General features: G+C 34.7%; 2 protein-coding genes and 1 non-coding gene across 3 annotated transcripts; 2 read left to right on the top strand and 1 right to left on the bottom strand.

The window, feature by feature from the left end:
* Positions 1-3,898: 3,898 nt before the first annotated feature.
* On the top strand, positions 3,899-7,583 carry LOC145572607 (aldose reductase-like). Its single transcript, XM_081631563.1, has 8 exons — positions 3,899-4,057; positions 5,106-5,156; positions 5,637-5,710; positions 5,803-5,890; positions 6,013-6,219; positions 6,372-6,443; positions 6,936-7,175; positions 7,266-7,583. The coding sequence occupies exons 1-8, from the start codon at positions 3,914-3,916 to the stop codon at positions 7,377-7,379; spliced, it is 990 nt and encodes a 329-aa protein (XP_081487689.1). The 5' UTR covers positions 3,899-3,913; the 3' UTR covers positions 7,380-7,583.
* A 298-nt stretch (positions 7,584-7,881) lies between these two features.
* On the top strand, positions 7,882-7,954 carry TRNAE-CUC (transfer RNA glutamic acid (anticodon CUC)). Its single transcript has one exon. It is a non-coding gene; the product is annotated as a tRNA-Glu (tRNA).
* A 1,950-nt stretch (positions 7,955-9,904) lies between these two features.
* On the bottom strand, positions 9,905-20,567 carry LOC145570617 (protein transport protein SEC23 E-like). The gene is made up of 12 exons (XM_081629748.1): positions 19,512-20,567; positions 18,496-18,669; positions 17,584-17,745; positions 16,831-16,973; positions 14,813-14,888; positions 14,459-14,631; positions 14,262-14,343; positions 12,477-12,554; positions 11,938-12,099; positions 11,597-11,860; positions 11,243-11,347; positions 9,905-10,632 (listed from the first exon to the last, which is right to left on the bottom strand). Exons 1-12 carry the CDS (start codon positions 20,334-20,336, stop codon positions 10,486-10,488), a joined length of 2,391 nt encoding a protein of 796 aa, XP_081485874.1. The 5' UTR covers positions 20,337-20,567; the 3' UTR covers positions 9,905-10,485.
* Positions 20,568-21,272: the final 705 nt, after the last annotated feature.

A 21,272-nucleotide genomic window follows, 5' to 3' on the forward strand; every position in this document is an offset into this window, starting at 1 on the left:
TTGATAGTATGTTATTTTCACTCTAAGTATATGTTCATTACATTTTAATAGTATGCTCTATTCACTATAGCTATATGTTCATTACTTTTATATTTTAATAGTATGCTCTATTCACTATAGTTATATGTTCATTACTTTTATATATCATGTTCTTTCCTACAAAACGACTGTACGTTGCACCGTACAGGTGCCTGTAGGAACCAGCTATTGAGAAATGAGGAGGAATGTTCTAAGAATGAACTTTGATTTTGATCAAACATAATATTGACTCGACTTGATTGACTTATTGAGCTACTCAGGGTCTGTTCTTTTCAAATTATTTTCATTTAAGTTCAGTTCATTTCTTAATTTCCTTCTCACATAAAATATTCAGTTTTGTTCATTTTAGCTCAGTTCAGTCAATCAGAAGAGGCCCTCACTCCTTTCTTTTTAAATGTATTACGTAATATTTGAGATTTTGCACTATTTAGGTCTGTTCACATTTACTGAATTGAGTTGAACTGAACTGAACTGATTGGAGCTGAACTGAACTGAACTGAGCTGAAATGAATATTTTACGAGAGAGGGAAATTAAGAGCTGAACTGAACTGAACCGAACTAAACTGAACTGATTGGAGCTGAATTGAACTGAACTGAAATTAAGTAAATGTGAACAGGCCCTTACATGTTACCTTTGATTTAATATTTTTACTACTCCGTACTATATATTTATAAACAGTCATTTAAATATTGTTAAATTTGTAACATTGTCTGCTATCATAATATAATTTTGTTATAATTTTTACTAATATCTAAGTATACATTTTGATTATTCAAGTTGTGCCTCCGTAACTGTGAAATCTCAAATGATGCATTTAAAAAACAGAGAGGGTAAAATCTAATTTGAGTTAAACTTTAATTTCTTTATCTTACAAAATAATTGATACATTTGACTTTTTTTTTTTACTCTATATATTAATTAACTTTGACAATTTTGCTAATAATGTATAAAAAAAAAATGATCATGAATAAATATGTACTCTGTATTATTAATATGGAGTATTAATTGAATTCATGTGTATTTTCTTCATGAGTTTTCAATATCCGCCTAATGCCATCCTAAGAGCTACTCCAATGATAAGCTAATTTGACAATTAGCTTATCATGCAATATAAGTTTTTAAGCTAATTATCATTTTAGTTACTATATGCTCCAATGGCTAGCTATTTAAGGAGCAATACATTTTAGTGAAAATTTATGATAATAAAGCATTATTGAAGGTATAATTAATTAATTAGCATTACCAAAATTTAATTAAGACTCCAGTATGAATCTATATACAACGACCACTTAGCAAATGGACTATAAAATTACATTCACGTGTTTATTATTTACATTACATGTGATTTTCAAGGCATATGTAATTTTCAACCCAAAACTGAACAATTGTTAAGAGTATGTAATACCCGTACTTTCTAAGAATTAGAAAACGACATGCATTGTAATTTCGCTTCAATTCTATACCAAACAATCAATTAAGCTAAGTATCAATTACTAGCTAGTTTATATGGATAATTGATTACCAGAAAGATTTACTGGTGGTCAAACAATAAGTTTGACCAAAATCTTCAAATTTGGATAATTGATTCATATTCCATATACTCAGACTAGTCAATATTGACTAGAAGCACAGACTGTTGAACATGACAACAATAGTTATTTGATTAAGCGTCTAGAACTTAATTAATAAAACCAATAGCAGTTTGAATATGATTTAGCTAGCTCAGCTCTTTGCTTCCAACATAAGATTTGGTCTATTCAGCTTGGTCATCCTTAGCCATTATTCTAACATTCTAAGGAAATATTCAATTCTTTTGTTGCTTGAACTTGTCCTCTCATTGACATTTTCTCTTTTCATTATTTAAGTGCAAGCACACTAAATATATTATACCAATTTTTTCATGACTTGAATATTAACTATATAGTATAGTTGTGAACATGTGACCTAAGAAATGTCATTGATATTTCAAAACAATTTCAGGTGAATTTTTCAGTAGTTGACACTTTATTAGACATGCACAAGATATAGAGATGGCAAACATGTTATATGAAATTGCTTGGGTTAGTTCAATCATCCTTCATTTAACTATACGGAGTACAATTTACACTACCCACGAGTAAAAATTTTGGTATCCATATATACCCTCTCTTATTCATTTTTTAAAAAAAATATTCTAGTACTGAACTCATGGCATGACCCGGCAAATGGGTCCTTCAGGTCGGGTCGCTTAATCTTCCTCAATTTTGATGGAAAATAGGTTTTAGATGGCAAATAGGTTGTTTGAAATTGCTCAAGTTAGAGCCTATTCTCTTCAACTTATTTTCAGTTCAGTTCAATTCAGTTCCTAATTTCCTTCTCTCATAAAATATTCAGTCCAGCTTCAATCAGTTCATTTCCGTAAATCAGAATAGGCCCTTAGTTCAATTATCTTCAATTTTGATAGGTTTGCGACAAAAACGTCAATAATGACTAGCATAATTTTGTTGTGGGCTACAAAGAATTCACTATATCAAGAGCCCAAACACATTTTAATGGATTCAGTTTTTGAAGTAAGAGTTAACATGATCATACAAAGTTTCCTGAGCCTGAGGTTCATACAATGATAGGAGTGATCGAGTAAAAAGATCATACGGCCTATGGATAATTAGCCTTCATCAATCAGTATTCTTAGGCTAATCTTAATTCCTATTAATAAGAAAAAATGGTAATAGCATTACAACATTGTCTCATCTTATAGTAGCACTTCTCTACTTTTAAAACAATATTTTCTTTTTATATACAGTATAGTGTGTGAATAATGTAAAATTTAGAGTGTGTATTTCCATGAAGAAAAAAATATCAAGTATATGTACAAAGTATTTTGAATTGGTGAAAATGTCCTTTCTATTGGATTTGATCGGGGTCACGCTTGGCTAAGTTCCAATAATCGAAGTGATGAGTCAATCGATTTGATTATATATCACATGAATATCAGTTTGTATTAAATTTAAGTCTTTTAAATAATTTTGATAGAATATAAAAAATATAAAATCATTTTAAGAACTCCAACCAATAATTTAAGCATACATTTCAACTAATATAATTTTAAGTTTATATTTGAGTTAGTCTTCAACCATATTGTCATACTTAGGGCCTGTTCTCTTACGTTGAAATTTAGTTCAGTTCAGTTCAGCTGAGTTCAGTTCAGTTCAGTTCAGCTCAATTCAGTTCAGTTCAGTTCAGTTCAGTTCAGTTCAGCTCCTAATTTCCTTCTCTTATAAAATATTCATTTCAGTTCAATTCAGTTCAGTTCAGTTCAGTTCAGCTGAGTTCAGTTCAGTTCAGTTCAGTTCAGTTCAGCTGAGTTCAGTCAATGAGAACATGCCCTTAATGTGACAAAAAAAAAAAAAATCACGAATTTAAATTTCATCCATTTAGTGAAATATTTAATACGGATATAAAGCGATCCTCGTACCCATGCATCCACCTTTCAGTTAAGCCAATATAACTTAGAAGAGAAAGAGAATCAATCCTAAATATTTTAAACGCAAATTCGAAGGTATTGAAGAATGAAGACTACGGATGTTTCAAGATGTAGGACTCTCTGGAGAAGTTAGAGTAAGAACTAACAAGTGTTATCCAGTAAAGAACAGAACAGAAATCATCATATTTTATAAAGTAATAATTTAATTAAACCGCCAATAGTAAGCTACGTGGCTAACTAACTAATAACATATATATACACGTGGCTAACAACCTAATATGAGTCTATGAGTTATATAATATACTCATCAACTTATTCCAAGTATATATAATCTAGATTTTGCTAGAACAAATACTTCACAAACCAAAAGAGAGAACTAATTTGAGGGAAAACGAATTGAAAAAAAAAAAATGCATCGAGCAACATTTGTTCCAGCAAATGATAAAATGGAGTACTTCAAATTGATGAGTAATCATACTATCCCTTGCGTTGGTTTGGGGACGTGGAAATCTGGCTCTCAAGCTCGTTACTCCGTTGAAACTGCCATCGTCGAGGTATGGTATTTTTTTTTTTTTTTTAAAATGAACGAGTTTTTGGACCCGAGCAACATGTTAGGTTATTGTACAAATTTTTATTTTTATATCTTCTATGTAGAAGATAACATGCATGTACTTGTCATAATCAGCTTAGTGTTAACACTCTATGGGCTCGTTTGATAGTTGGTAATAAATAGTGGTAAACGCCTAAACGGTAAAGATCATAATTTATATACTAGTAAAATAAATTTGTGGAGAAAATTCATGTCTATACCTATTGTAATGTTAGCCCTTCCTCAAATAACTCATTATTTTCACAAATATTCATTATCATTTTAATTAAAGGTGGTAGATATTAGTGAAGTAATGGGAATTTATGAACAAAATCACATGTTTGAAGGTAATAAAGATTAGATGATCATATACATGGTAATGATTATAATGAACACATTAGAAATCCTAACAAAATTAAACAAACATCCATTACCCTACGATTTACTATACCTTACAAAACGTGGTTTTAGTGTTTAAATTTTTTCGTCATGAGTTAATGAACGCTTTTAGATACAAGTATATCATGAATAATTGATTTTGTTATCTATTTGTTAATTTTAATGTGTTTGTGGGTAAATCTTGTCGAGCTTAATGTTGGATTTTTTATTTTTTATTTTTTATTTTTTATTTTTTTTTTTTAAACATGTGATAACAATATACAGTTACACTTCATTTTTTCAAACACTTAAAAAAAAGAAAAAAAAAAAAGAGAGAGAGAAAGTAAGCAATGAAATGTTGTTCCAAGAGAAGAATAATAGAATGGTAACTATAGATTTATGGAGTACTAGTTTAAGTCTATTGTATTGAATTGATTAATGACATCGTGACAAGTGTCATTTTAGGTTGAGTTTTAGTATAGGCTAATCAATAATTGTGTAAAAATTGTTATTGTGGATTGGGCCTATTCATGAGTCGGGCTTTGGCAAAAAATTAGGCCCGTTTTATGCCAACAATGTAATAATGTTTTTTTTTTTTTTTTTTTTTTTTTTTTTTTTTTTTTTTTTTTGTGCAGGCTGGTTACAGGCATATTGACACAGCTTGGGAATATGATGTAGAGGAGGCGGTAACTTGACTCTTTCACTATGATTTTTTTTATTTTTTTTTAATTTTTAAAGCATACTATTTTATATTACTCCCTCCGTCCCTTTATTACATGCTTGTATTCCTTTTTGAGGTGATCAAAATTAAGTGTCTATTTCTATTTATAGGTTGTACTTTTTGCCAATATTATTCTTGTTTTGATGATTTGTCATCAATTTCCTTTTTCTTTTTTGTACTTTACATCAATTCCCAATACTTTCTCTCTCCTAATTCTCAACCACTTTTTCTTTCTCTCTATCTCTATCTCTCTCTAACCCCACATGCATATTTGTACTCTCAATTTTTAGTTTTAAGGAATTTTTAACTTTTTTAAATCCCGTGCAAAATGAGAAATAGGCATGTAATAAAGGGACGGAGGGAGTATTTGATTTTAATTTCCTATAAAAATAGCTTGAACTCCTTTTATTACTACACAAATTTGATTTGTAACATTTGTTATCAGGTTGGTGATGGCATTAAGGCTGCAATTCATGCTGGAGTTGAAAGGACTGACCTTTTTGTCACCTCTAAACTATGGTTTATTTCTACACCTTTTATATAATGGTTACAATTACAAGTCATATAGTCGCATAAACTAAACTTGTTTACTTTTTTTGTTGAGTTTGTAGGTGCACTGATTTGACTCCAGAGAGGGTTAGACCAGCATTCGAAAACACCCTTAAAAAACTTCAACTTGATTATCTTGATCTTTACCTTGTAAATTATCTTACCTTCTTAATCACATTTTATTTCTTATTTTATGTACCTTGGTCCTTTATTATATTAGTATGATCCAAATAAACACTTATGCTAGGCTATTTTTATTGTTTGTTTTGTAGATCCATTGGCCATTTCGCTTAAAGGAAGGCGCAAGCATGCCACCAAAAGCAGGGGACGTGCTAGAGTTTGACATGAAAGGAGTTTGGAGGGAAATGGAGAGGCTTGTCGCCGATGGTCTTGTTAGAGACATTGGCATTTCCAACTTCACTGTCGCAAAGCTTACCAAGCTAATGACTTTTGCTCTTGTTAAGCCTTCAGTTTGTCAGGTAAACATACAAATTGCCTAATAATAGGGACTTTGTCTAATAAGTACACTTGTAAACAATTAAGATCAACAACAATTTGGTTTATAAGAGTGATTTGAATTTTGCTTTTTCTTTGCTATATGATTAATGATCTTCATGAATTGCCATTTCAGATGGAGATGCACCCAGGATGGAGGAACGAGAAGATGCTCAATGCTTGTAGGGAACATGGCATCCACGCCACTGTAAGATGTCACATTTACCTTAAATATAACATGGAATGTGCTCTTAAGTAACTCATGTCTGAGGAAATGTTATATTTGGCACCATGGTACCATGTTCAATAATAAAAAGTAGATATATAGACATGATCATGAACACTTTCAATAGAGACAAATACAAGTAACATGAAAATTTTCGAACATAGTTGAGTTTGACCCTTGAAGTAGAACTAGCGACATGGAAAATTTTGCGAATTGAAGTCAACTTTTTCCAAAATTACATGAGTTATATACTCTAGGTAACGATATATCATAACATTATGTACTAATGTAATACTAGTAGTAGTACAACATTCTCAGCATTTAGTTGATTTGTAATGTGTACGTTTACTCACCTTACTACAAATGGTTTGTAAGAGGTTAATAACTTTTCACATTAGATCTTTGAGCACATCAATATAATCCACAATATGAAATTATTCTGAAAATGGGTGGTGTTGCAATATTTTGGAGCAGGCATACTCGCCGTTGGGTTCGGAAGGGAAGATAGATTTGTTGAATGATCCAGTGGTGGTGAAAGTAGCAAAGAAGCTAAAAAAGACCCCAGCTCAAATACTTGTAAGATGGGCATTGCAAAGAGGGACTAGTGTCATCCCTAAGTCGAGTAACCCGGATAGAATCAAGGAAAACATACAGGTTTTCGGGTGGGAGATTCCTCAAGAAGACTTTGATTCTCTTTCAGCTTTCAAAGAACAGGTAAGCTATTACTGTGAATTTGAATCCAGAATTTCTTTTCTTGTTGGCTTTTTGTTTAAGGTTGTTGATTACACTGTAAAATTGTTGTAGAAACGAATCATAGATGGCGAAAATCTGTTCGTGAACAAGACGGAGGGACCATTCAAGAGTGTGGAAGAGCTCTGGGACTTTGAAGATATTCCTCCTCTAAAGATTGCTCCTTAAATTCTCTTATGAGATAATTAGAAGGGAAGATTATCTAAATCGACGTCTTGTAATCTTTTTATTTCTCTCCAATAAAATGTAAACTATATAGCAGTGTGTAAAATAACATATACTTGTATATGTTACTTGTACTTATTAATGTTCTAAGTTTTTTCGCTTGTGATCGTTAAATTTACTTGGCATAATAGCTACTCTGTATCAAGTAATGCATTAGCATTTATGTGAATCAATTCTTATTAAAAGAATTTGATAGTGGTATGTCGATCAAGTTCATGTTTGCCATATAATAGATTTTGCATAACGGGCGAATTTCACCTAAATAGCAAGCTAGGAATGAAAGTGAGCCAATTTAAATTAGAAAAGAAAAAAAAAAGATACACATGAAGCATATTTCCTTATGTTCATTTCACGGACAATCCAAAAAAAAAAAACAATACGATGTTAATACTTAATTTGCTGTAATATTAATACTTTAATTTACTATCAAATAATTAACAACATATCCGTTGTAGTCTAGTTGGTCAGGATACTCGGCTCTCACCCGAGAGACCCGGGTTCAAGTCCCGGCAACGGAACTCTATTTTTGCAATTTTTCCACGTGAAGGGCGATGTGCCAATGTCTACTTTGTTGTTTTATTTTTATTTTTTTATGCAAATGTCTACTTTGTTGTGACTTGTGAGTATCTCTTGGTAGGCTGGCCGTTAGGTTGCGCAACTACTGCCATGGTTGTTGCCAACAGGATCCCCCTTCCGTTAGTTAACTAGGCTGGTTTTAGCTCGTAAAGTCCAAAGTTGCATGCCATTGCTATAGTTTTGCTAGATTAATCGCCGCTATTGAGACAAAAACTTGGGTAGTTTTAATTAGGGCTGTCAATTCGGGTAAACGGGTCGGGTTTGGGTCGAGTGAATTTGGGTTAATGCCGTAAGCTATGCGGGTCGGGTTCGGGTTCGGGTTGGGTTATGCTTGAGTCGGGTCACGTCGGGTCATACATCTTATCGGGTTAGGGTCGGGTTAATAACAGGTCGGGTTACATTTGGGTAGGGTGAACAATAGGTCGGGTTTAATTTGGGTTTGCACAGGTTAAAACGGGTTAGGGTAATTCTCGGGTTCGAGTTGGGTTCGGTTCAAGTCAATAATTTGCGGGTTAGAATCAGGTCGGGTCATTCTCGGGTTTGAGTCGGGTTTGGTTCAAGTCAATAATTTACGGGTTATAATCAGGTCGGGTTATTTTCAAGTTGGGTCATTCTCGAGTTCAAGTCGGGTTCGGTTCAAGTCAATAATTTACGGGTTATAATCAGGTTGGGTCATTTCCAAGTCAGGTCATTCTTGGGTTCAAGTCAAGTTATGTTCAAGTCAATAATTTGCATGTTACAATCAGGTCGGGTCATTTCTAAGTCGGGTCATATTCGGGTTCAACTAACTATAAATAGATAATTATCATTTTTATCAAGCTAATTATTTCCTTTGTATATAATATATATGGCAACATACTGGGGAACTATAGTCTATAATTTAGGAATATCAGATAATTATCTCCTTTGACCATACAACAAATATATACTATATTTAACTCTTAAATTTGGGGATGATGCTCCTTTCTTTTGCTGGCCTGGACCGACTTGGTCTCCCTAGACAAAATGCTTTGATCAACAATAACAAGGTGGTCTAAATTGCATTTAAGGTGATTTGAAATCGGGTCAGGAATAATTTGGGTTGAATTTAGGCCGAGTCAATAACAAGTCGTGTTGATTTCGAGTTGAGTTAGTAACAGATCGGGTTGAATTTTTGGGTCGGGTTAGTAATAGGTCGGGTAAAATTCGGGTCGGGTCAATAACAAGTTGGGTTGAATTTGGGTCGGGTCAATAACAAGTCGGGTTGATTTCAGGTCGAGTTAAATTCGGGTCGGGTTAGGAACGGTCAGGTTGAAATCAGGTCGGGTTAAATTCGGGTTTTGATGGGTTAAACGGGTTTGGATCAATTTCGGTTCAAGTCGGGTTCGGTTCAGGTCAATAATTTACGGGTTACATTCGGGTCGGGTCATCTCTAGGTCGGTTCATGTTCGGGTTCGGGTCTCACATACTCGGGTCTAGGGTTGGTTTCAGGTCGGGTTAGGGTCACCATTTCTCCGGGATCAAATGGGTCGGTTAATAATCGGCTTCGAATCGATATTTCGGGTCGGATCAGCTTTTGACAGCTCTAGTTTTAATCAGTGTTCGGAGTAGTTAGATCCCTGCACATGCTATATTATTTAGGATCAGCTATATGTATTCAATAACCCGTCCATTAAACACCCAAGTGCAATTACCTCTACGTCACAACATGTCTACGTGCAACTGATTATAATGGATATAATTCCCATTAAACATGATTATAATCCCTTAATTTGCGGTTAAGAATGCATTTATCTGGAAAAGAACAACTTCCATTATATAGACCAAGGATCATTAGGATCTTTCTGCTGTTCGTAAAATACACTCCAAGTTGAGAACCTGATTTGCCCTATTAACACAAGAATGACTAAGCCACAAGAAATCTTTAGTCTCCAACCCTCAATGTGGTTGGGAAAAGAAAACCTTCTCACTGTACCAAAATTCTGGAAATAAGTCCAAACATGAAAAACAAAGACGGTATTCTACAGTTTGGAGCTGAAATGAACGAAAATGAGGCGACACATGAGTAGGTTCCTAATTCTAGGAACAAATGCACTACAGAAAACCTGGAGAATTCAAAATACAAAAATTCAAAACAAAAAATAAAAAATAAAAGCACATACTTTTAACCTGTGATGATTACAATAGGAATGAAAGATATCCTGACTAAAACCTGCCGCCTGAAACAACTGATATATTCTCACAATTTATATCGATTGTGCCTTGTGTATAACTTAAAGAGTCAATTGGGCTTCTTGCTCTTTTTATTGCCTCAAACCTCAAAATGCCTCAAAACACCCCCAAAAGAATTATATATGTCCACATTTATCTTCAGGTTAACTTAGACCCGAGGGCGCTCTCAAGGCATATCAAGGTTAACAACTTAAGAACCCAAGATATTCACTACTCCACACCTGCTGAACTTGTACAATTAGGACAAATCCTAAAATGTCCATCAAGATTGCACGGCCAATCTCTGAAGATGCTCAAAGAACACTTGAAGACTAACATCGTCTGTGAAAATTACATCTGACACAGTGCCCATCTCGTTGACATTGTTGTACGTCGCTGATGGGTTCAGCTTTGCCAAAAGAAATCTAGCCTGTTGATCATTGTAGACAGCAGTAGTACCAGTTAAATAATTGCATCACATTTACTGTATTATATATAGACGATCTTACTATTGTTTATTGGTTAATACAAGTATGGTGATCATGGGACATTGGGGGTCAACTGTATAATTATTTAGCCTTTGAAAGAAACAATAAAACTTAAGAAAGAATAGTGGTAATATCTTTCACCGAGATCAACATTTCTTAATACGATGTGTCGCTATAAGAATTGTCTATCTCATTTATTCCAATTTACAAACTCTATTAGGAAGAAATGGCAGCTACAGCGAAAGGGAAGACATAGTACAAAGCTTCTAGAGCTCCCAAACATCAAAAAAAACTATGGCTAAAGACAGAGCCTTGTCAATCTGCCAGTCATCCAAATTAAGGTAATGACATAAAAAGGCAACAAATGGAACACTAAGAATACGATAGCCTTTTAGCCATGGATTGCAGGGTAGCTTTCCACATCTACTGATTATTATTACTTTACAGAATGAACAACCTTGCCTTCCAGTATATACATATCACAGTTTGCATCAAATCCAGAAATTACCAAACACTGGTACAAAAGATAGAAGATCAGAGAAATGTACTGACCTGAGAACCATGCTGATCGCAAACAACCAATCTGGGAACAGGGAAACGATCATGGATGATCATTTGAGAATCTTGAATTGGAGCTTCTAATAATTCTCTGAAATCCTGAAAAGTAAAAGATAAAAGATGATAAACAACGGTCTGCACAATGAGATATCACTGGCACAAGATAAAAAGAAAGCACCAGAAAATATGTTCTAATTTCTGGACCAGGGTGCTGGACAAATTTACTTTAAAGTAAGCTGTTACTTGGACAGTACTATCTCCACCCAATGAGGCAACGATATCAAGTTTTTATAATGCAAAGAGAGAACTTTGAGACCACACTAAAATCCATCCAAAAAATGGACATACCTTGTATTCAGGTTGATCCTGGTATCCTTGATTACGCCACTGAGCGACTGTCATGCCATGGAATATAACTACACTGAAATAGGAATCCAGCAAAAGTATGCGATCAGCTGCAATAGATGCCACATCTAACAATGCTGGAGACGGAGGTGAAAGCATGGAATATGATATAAGTGATGGCTGAATCATCACAGCTGCATTAGTAATGTTCTCACGGTTCAACAGCATGCGGAAATAGGCAGTTTCATCAGGACTATTGTTAAACACCTGTTGCAAGAAAACAAAATATAATTGAGATCTGTACAAAAAATAATATAAAAGACACAGAACCCACAAAAAAGTACCTGCACAAACTGTGACCGTCTTAAATTGAACAAAAACTGAGGGAACAAGGAAAAACAAGGGTTTAATGTAAATGATGATGGATCATCTTTCCGGTAGTCACCAAATTTGGAGCAAAGCCGTATTAGATTCCGATCCAACCACCGTGTAGCATCAAATCCTTCCTGCAACAAGACAACTTACGTCAAACCAAAGAGCTAAAACTAGAAGAGGAAGCTAACAGACATAAGGAGGTTAGCATAGGAAACAATCACAGAAAGTACAACACAGCAAATAGAAGGCTGAGGGAAAAACTGAGCACTAGTGGATCAATAATTGATCCAAAATGAACTAGCTTTAAAAATGTATAATGGTTATTTGCGCAACTTATGAGCTTATCAGGAAACAGGAATTACTGGAAGGAATAATGAGAAGCCCACATAAAATAAATTAAGTCCCTTTCAAATATAAGCAGGATGGCAAGATATGTACTACCAGATACAAGCCTTCGTATTGGGAATAAACAAGCAATTAAAGGACACAAAGACAGCGAAAAGAGTACCTCCATCTCCATCTTATGTGAACATAATCTAGCCATTACTACAGCAGCAGTTTCTTGATCAAATCCTTGTACAAGTTCCTGCAAAAAGAATGCCCTATCTCAATATTTGCACCTACATTTCCAAAATACACAGCTCCAGAAAACGCTGTAACAACATAAAATATTAAACGCAGCCCACTCAATTTTAATATTTTCTTTATTGAACAAGGTTATTGAAGTTATGACTATCAGGACATCCAAACCAATATAAATTCTTTTTTTTTTTTTTTTTTTTTAAATCAAAAAATTAAAAATAATGCTTTAAACTTCTAGTGACTAAAATGCTTATGGAAACTGATAACTCACAGGTATAGCCTATCATCATTACAAATAGGAACTGTCAAAATAATGAACAAGTAACGCATCACAAGTCAAAAACTACGCAGAACAAGCAGCATCAGCTATAACAGTATAACTGGTCAACACACTAAAGGAAAGGATACATAATTGACTATTAAACAACCCGTATCCATTGTAGATTTAATGTTTTTTTAAACATTGAGCTAAAATGGGAGGGCCGGAGGGATGCATTTATTCATTTTACTCTAGAGCTGACTATGAGTATTGAGTAGCAAGATTATAGACTACTGTTAGAGCAAAAGCTACAAGTCAGGCTCTCAGATTTTGACTATCTTTTGCTTTGGAAAAAGTCCATTACACTAAGTATCTTACTTAACCAAACCAACCCCTTATTCAACCACCACCTTCCCTCCCCTACTTCCCCTCTTCCCTTACCAGTGTTACAACATATCATCCACCACCATCATCACCAACCAACCTTCTTGCCTGAGGTAAAAAAAAAAAAAAAAAAAAAAAAAAAAAAAAATTACTCAATTAAACATAAAATACTCAATTAATCCTAATGAATTCCCTTCCCTTCAAGCTTCAACCACTGAAGCAGTGTTCCTCATTCTTTTATCTCCAACCCAAATTGAGGGATTTCATCCATATAATCAAGATTCAACAGTTCCTTCGAATTGGTACTCAGTTGTTCATATTCAGAAGGGAAAAAAAAAAATCAGTACCCTGAAGAAATTCATCAGTTTCTCTTCTCTTTCTCTTTCTCCTTCTCTCAATAAAAGGAATTGTGAAAGTGGAGGTGAGGCTTTGATTTGGGGAAATAATTAGCAGTAAAGTAATGTAGGACGGTGGTGGTGAGTTTAATATGTGACAGTGATTTGGGTGGTGATGAAGATGGCAGTTAATATAAAATCAATTATTTTTATAATGTGGGATAAAGTAATTACATAAGGACAAACATGATATTTCCGCACTTAGCAATTACCTAATTAAGTTATGTCGCAACTTGCAAGTAATATGACAATTTCCATTGAAGGAAGTGTTGAAAAAAAGTAGAGTAAGGTCATCGTCCAAAATTTGTCTACAAAACTTCCATAATTAGAAATTCAACAGAATATGCTACTAAAGTACATATACACATGAGCAAAAGCTCAACCATTCCACAAGCATATTTTGCTCAATACTCATTATCTCCATCCCACCAGCATGAACTAGTAAATCTGCAGCAAGTCTCACTCTCACATTTAACATCTTATGAAGCTAACCTAGAGATTTTGGACCAAACATGCAAATTACCAGCTCCTTTAATATAGAGAGGCATATGTTTGTATAGGAATTCAAAAGAAATGTATTAGATACACAGGTTGGGAGAAGTAAATCATGCAGATATGATCATTTATGAAGCAAGAAATCGAGAACTATGATTAAAATTCTCAAGCAACACACCTCTGAGCCAACAACACTTTCTACCCATCTTCTACTGACTGTAGTGACGCGAAGCATTGTTTGACAATCCGGAGTCTGATAACTGCCAATAAACAAAACAATTAACAGTCAGATAAGCTCATGAAATGATAAATTATTCAGGATGTTCAACAAAAATAATACATAAGTATGAATTTTTAATCACCAAAGCAACTGACCTGGTCAGAAACTGCAAGTACAATTGTGGATTTGTAGTTCCAAAAGGATTTGCTTTTTCGCTAGACGAGATATCAAAGAAAATAGTCAAATTAGTATTTTTGTCGAGACTACATAACTTCCAAGCTGTTGTATTTCCTTGTCCAATTACTGTATCCGCTACGGCAACTCCTTTCTGCAAGGACAAATAGTGACAGTGTTAGGTTGCATAGCTGAACCTAGTTTACAACATTTGCTGATTCCACAAACCTTGACGAATCTTCCAGCAATTATCAAGGTTGAAATTGAAAGAATAAGAAATACACAATAATACTACAGAAACTTTAAAGGAAGACTTTGAAGTATTCAGGCCAAACCTTTTCTAGTGATGTGCAAGGTCCAATAGCGCCTTGAATTTTGATATCCTTGGAACAATATATCTCAAGCGCGCCACTAGCATAATAAAGAATGACAAGTATCAGCAAAAATTAAAAAAAGTGGATTTTAATAACGAATGCATAGGTGCATTAATTTAAAAAGAGGGGAAAAAAAAAAAGAAAAAAGGAAAGAAAAACCTTGTGGCCTATGTAAGTAGCAAACACATCACAGATAGGAAAAGGGCACTGTAAACCAGAAATGATCATGTATATATAAAAATATAAATAAATAAACAAAACCATGTAACAAGGGAAGACACCCACATTAAGTGGATATATGGAACACAAACCCTAACGTAAATTATCTTAAAACCTACACTTGATGGTATCTTCTCAGACATATTTCTCCAAGAGCCCAATCAACCAGCCTGAAGTTCAATCTTCAGACAACAGCAAAAGCAAGTAAAACCCAACAGCATGAAGCTGAGTCTATGAAAGTGCTACCTATGGTACAAGGAACACGTATGGGAAGACTTGTACCTGATAGGTTTTAATAGATATAGTCTATAACTGTAACAGTACATGTACCAGTTCCCCCCCCCCCCCCCCCTCCCCCCAACACACCTTCCCTCCAGAAGGGGGGTTGGATTAGTGATGGTCTGTGATGTTCACAAGTAACAATTCAAGCCAACTGAATTATTGCCATCCTCCAATATGTCTTTTTTAGCAGGTGATGAGCATCACACTATACAATCAGCTCAGCCAAAAGAGCTCTGCAACAAACTCCGCTTTGAGAACTCTTCTTTAAATTCACTTCCAAGCCAAAATTATTCAAAATTACTACATGTCTCACATTCCGCAATACATTAACTCATATAATTTTGTTCGGGTTGTGTGAATATCCACATCGACCGCATGACACACCTAGCCCACAAAATTCACTACTGAGAAAAAAACAAGTCTGACATCAGCTAATCTAGAAGCAATACACCATCACAGCATAATAAGAAACCAAAATCAAAGACTTGCATAATTTAATTAGAGCCAAATATCGAAATCCATAGTTTGACTAGTTTCTAAAGGTATTCACTCAAAATCCTTGTCAATCTATTGACAACAATTATCTTGTTCAGATCAAGAAAACCAAAACTTAAAGAGAACAAAAGAACAATAATGCCACTATAAACATCAAGGACGCCCCCTTTCTACAAGAGGTACAAAGAAGTACTTAGTATTAACTCTTCTAATAAAGCTTCTCAAATATCAATAACAGGGTAGGGCAAGTAATCACTGCTTCAAATAGAATTCAGCAACGATTCACTGATATCATTAGTGCCCCAAAACAACACAAATCTTAGCATAAAAAGGAACATAATTGTTCTTTACTACTAGTATTCTTAAATTCATAAGTATAAACTACAATTCAGCACAAAGGAACTTGTTATAAGTACAAAAATATTGTTCTTAACCAAAATCAATGACAATGCTTCTAGCTTCTTGGATGACAATGACCCAGCTTTATGAGTTCAATATTTTTCCTTCCCTCACCTCTCAGAAACAAGTAAATGGCAGAATCATCAAGGAATAAACAGAGGTTCAAATCTTGACTTTGATGATCATTATATTTGCTACATTTCTTAATTGACCATCTTCCCAGATACATCATCCATTGTAATAATCAATATTAAAATTCTCACTAGACAGTCAAACAATGCACCGCTAAGGGATATAAAAGCTTAAAACAAGCCATGCTGGCATGATTCTATCATTAAAGCAGAAAGAAACACCATCTGGAATGCTGGCATCCCAATACAAGTAATCAGGGAAGTTTGTTTACCTCCCTAAAAGCCACAAGACTATCTAAAACAACTTCTGTTGCAGATAAGACAGAATTAATCACTAAACAGAAACTTTGGTGCAAGAATTTAAAACAGAGAGTAGCATAACAAAAAGATAACAGGGAAAACACAGGATGTAGCAACACATAATTGTTTGCTTGACAAATAAAATATACATACTTAAAGCATAAACCAAGAGAATGTTCTCCTTCCTCAAATAGGCGCTTGAAGGAGTCTTTGAACACTGAGTGACCAAAACTCTCTGATAGCACAACAAGACCACCAGTATTTTCAACAGCAACCTTCATCTCTGCCACTCCAACCTTCAAAGTATTGTGATTCCGTTAATGAACAAATTGCAAATCTTCATTATAAGAATAAAAAATTGCATGTGCTGATATATCATTCACCCAATTTTACAAGGTTCTTAGTCACTTACATCCTACTTGTGAGCAAAAAGATTGACTTTTTAAGTAAGATTTCCAATACTTATAAGTTATAACCCAACAAAAATATTCCGCACAGCCGTATTAGAAAACAAAGTAGCAATTGAAATGCCTATGTCTAGCCTTAATATGCATATTAAAAGTTATAGCTACTACAATTATAACAAGATGAAAATATATGTCCTTTGGACAGAGCTAGTACTGGAACTACCATGAAAAGACAAAACACAAACTCGGTCACATTGCTATCAAGCAGACCATCCAGGCAGAAGCCAAGATAGCATATTGTATAGAGATAGCAAATCGATATACACAACATGTTCAATTCAACAAAAAAAAAAAAAAAAAAAAAAAAAAAAAAAATCAATACAAATTTTTTGACATATGCAAGTCTTATAATGCCAGTAAATCAATCAAAGAGGAACACACTATATAATTGAAGAAAAAACATAGTACATATACAATTATGACAACGAAAATGACAGACCTGATCAAGCGCAGAGGCAAAGAGGTCCAACACATGACCCTGGCTGACAAGCTGTTTTCCTAAACTATCATAAAATTTAACTGCTTTTTGGAAAAAGGGTGCGGCGTCTTTATCAAGATCCTTGTGGGAACGAACAGGCTCTGACAAATCTTTGGATACAATCTGAAAAGAAACACAAAGGGCAAAATAAAGAAACGGTCAGGATTTGAATCACACAGATCACAGTAAATCCCAGTATGCATAATGCATCGGTAAATAAAAGGATAAATATAAAACATGCTTAGACAAGACCCTATATAACTTCTCAAGTACAAGTTGCTTTGCCTCCCCCACTAAATGACCCAAATTTTACTTCAATGTAACCATAGAAAGAGTTTCTTGAGAATCATTAGCTGTGGACAGAATTAAAACCAGAGGTGGAGTTTGGGAAGAGTGGGTAGCAACAGCCTGGAACTCCCCCTATATCAATGCTTTACTTTGTATTTATACTATCCAACACATGGGCTGGTCCATTAACTTTTGAAAAAATAAAAGCATATTGAACTTCATTTTCAATGAGAAACACACTTAAGTATTGAAAGCATGACTGGTTTCCAATTCCAACATGAAGCCTGCTGAGACAATAATCTTTGAAAATTTAAAAAATGAAAATGAACCCCCTTAACTTTTTTTTTTTATAATTCTCTTTCTCACTCTTGGAATTAGTATGTGGCATAGAGAGAATTATAAATTATATTCAGAATATCTTCAACGTTTGCGTATGAACCGGACAATATAGCGAACAGGCAAGTAGCCAAGTAAATCATGATAGAAGCCACAGAAGCAAACCTGTTAATATCACTAATTGCGACAGAAGGGTAGCATTGAATTAAAGAAAATGCATGACCCTAACAACTTGCAAAGCAAACATACCGTTCCTGGCCCTTCTGTGCAAGGACCACCCACCAAAGCAATAATCCGAGCACCAGTTCCTGGTGAACAGGCTCCAAGCAACCCTGCAGCCACATTCAATGCCACACCGGTGCACCGCAATGATCTACTACCAGGTGGTACAGGCCACTGGTCTGTTTGTAGCTCATCCAGTAACTAAAATTCACAAACAAAAAAAAAAAATTAGCACATTTCAAACCCCACCCCAGACAATCCCCAAAAAGTGAAAAATTAATTGTGTTCACTTAATTAGGAGGATAAAGAACATGTACATAATTATAAAGGAAAAATGAAAACTTGAAAATTGTTAACTTGACACGAACTTATATAGCTTGGACTCTTCATTCATCTCAATTACCAATGTCAAATACTCAACTCTCATACTATGTAAGACAGTCAATTTAGAACCAAGAGCGTGCAAACAATTTACAAAACGACCAAGGCTAGGAATTTGTTACAGCCCATGTCTAATTCAAGTCCAAACGACTATGTTTAAACAAATAATAAACATAAAAAGATTACAACTTCTCCCATCAAAAGGGAGAAGTTGATAACCTTGCCCACGCTCCCTGGGTAAAAAGGATGCAATCAACCAAAGAGTCATTATCACTTCCAATACATGTGCTTAGAATTTGGTCAATTCCTAGATATCACTTCGAATCAACTATAACCAAACGAAGAGTAAAACACTCCCAATAAAGTAAAAGGCACAAATCAAAAAACAAACTTGCAAATTATACATGTGAACTAATCAAAAATCAATACTTGGTAAAAAAAAAATGTAACTATATAACAATAACATCTGTCAACAAACCAAAACCACTCATCATGCTACATTGGAGAAATTGAACTAAATCAGATCACTATAAAACAAACATCATCATCATCAATTTCAAGCAAAACAGGTCATTACTCAATTATAAGATCTTACAACACCTACATTGCATAAATCAACAACAATTCACTCATCATCATCAATCCCAGATGATAAAACTCACCGCATTAAGAGTATACTCGCAATCGGAAGCCGGCAACAAGAACCGATTAACACCGGGACCAGGCAATCCATTCTGCACAACCGGCTGTCCTCTGGGGTACCCACCAGGGCCAGCAGCACCAGCAGGTCCAGGTCCACCACCTCGCCGAGACGACGGACCCAATCCAAGCTGATCCAACACCTGATCCTTAGCAATCTCCTTGGAACCCCTAAAGATGTAAACTTTATTCATATCAGAGAACCCCAATTCATGAACATGCACCTGAGTACCATACGAAATAAACCCAACAAGAGCATTATCAGGCAACGACACAATCGCCCTTCTCAACGCCGATTTCACAAATCCCATCTCCTCTTCAATCATACAAGTATCAAGAACAAAGAGATAAACAGGAGGAACAGCCGCAACATTCGATTGAGGCGCATGTGGGTCCCCCGGATTTGAGGAGAGAGAATAAGCAATTGTGGTGTACTGAGGGTAAAGCTCAGCAGGAACATTGTGCTCGGAAACGCCGGAATAGTGCGGCGGAAAGTGGTTGCGCTGGAAACAAAAGGGGCAGATCCAGATCTTTGCGGCGAAATCGACGCGGCAAAAGGGGTTGAGCGCAGCAACGCAGGTCTTACAACGGAGAGGTGCGTAAGGTAGAGTGGGGATTTCTGGGTGTGCGCGGATCGGAGCGATTGATGCGGCGATTGGGATCACACACTTGGATGCTTCGACTTTTGTGCGCGGCCAAGCGTTCCATGACATTCTTACGCCGTCGATTCCTTCCGGATCTGCGGCCGCCGGTGGTGGAGCTCCGCCCATCATGTCGGGTGACGCCATTGATGATGATGGTAATTGAGAATTGTGGTTAATTTTTTTCTGGGAATTTTTGGGATTTTTTTCTGGGTTTTTTTGGGATTATTGATTAATTTTTGGGTGTTTTTTTATTTTTTTTGGTTTTTTGGGACCCCCGGAAGAAATGGAGGTGAAGAGGGTCACAGAGGATGAATGAATGAATGATGATGGTGGAGGTGAGACGAAGGAGGAGGAGAGGTGAAGAAAGAGGGGAGAATTGTTAAAGGAAAGTCAATTTTGGCATTTAATTTCCTTTTATATATGGGTCTATAATTTGATACGAAAGTTTAATTTTACAAAGTAAAATTAGTTGAGGGGTGCTCGTGTATTTTGACACTACGTTAGATTCCGTGTCATGCATAGTGATTTATAGTTATAAATTAAAATAGATGAAATCCGTGTGATGCACGGTTTGTTTGAGTTTTTTAAAATAATTTTTTTTATATATATATTTATGTGCTAAAATCTAATATATATATCATATATAACTAATATATATCATATATAACAAATATATAAAGTTAAACTTTTAGCAAGGTCGCGACATTGCGACACTTGGCGTTCCAACTTTTCGCCAAGTGTCGCGCCATGTCAGATAGATTTAAATAGATTTCATAAAATAAAAAAGTTAGTTTAGAATTCTATTTGGATAGAATTTTAGGATAAAATTGTTAGTTTAGAGTTTTATTATCGATAAAATACCAACATTTCAGATGTACAAATTGAATTATAATTTTATTCAAAAAAAGTTATTAGATTATAATTCTCAAAAATTATCATATAAATTTATTTTTTATATCATAATATTTTTTGGAGCGTAAAACATCCATTTATAATATATACTAATCGATTAAAATTATATACTTCACAATCTAATAGAATGGATACCAGTCAATTAGGGTTGGGTCATGAAACATCTCG

This window comes from Chenopodium album, chromosome 12 (assembly GCF_948465745.1).
Source record: "Chenopodium album chromosome 12, dcCheAlbu1.1, whole genome shotgun sequence".
Classification (NCBI taxonomy): domain Eukaryota; kingdom Viridiplantae; phylum Streptophyta; class Magnoliopsida; order Caryophyllales; family Amaranthaceae; genus Chenopodium; species Chenopodium album.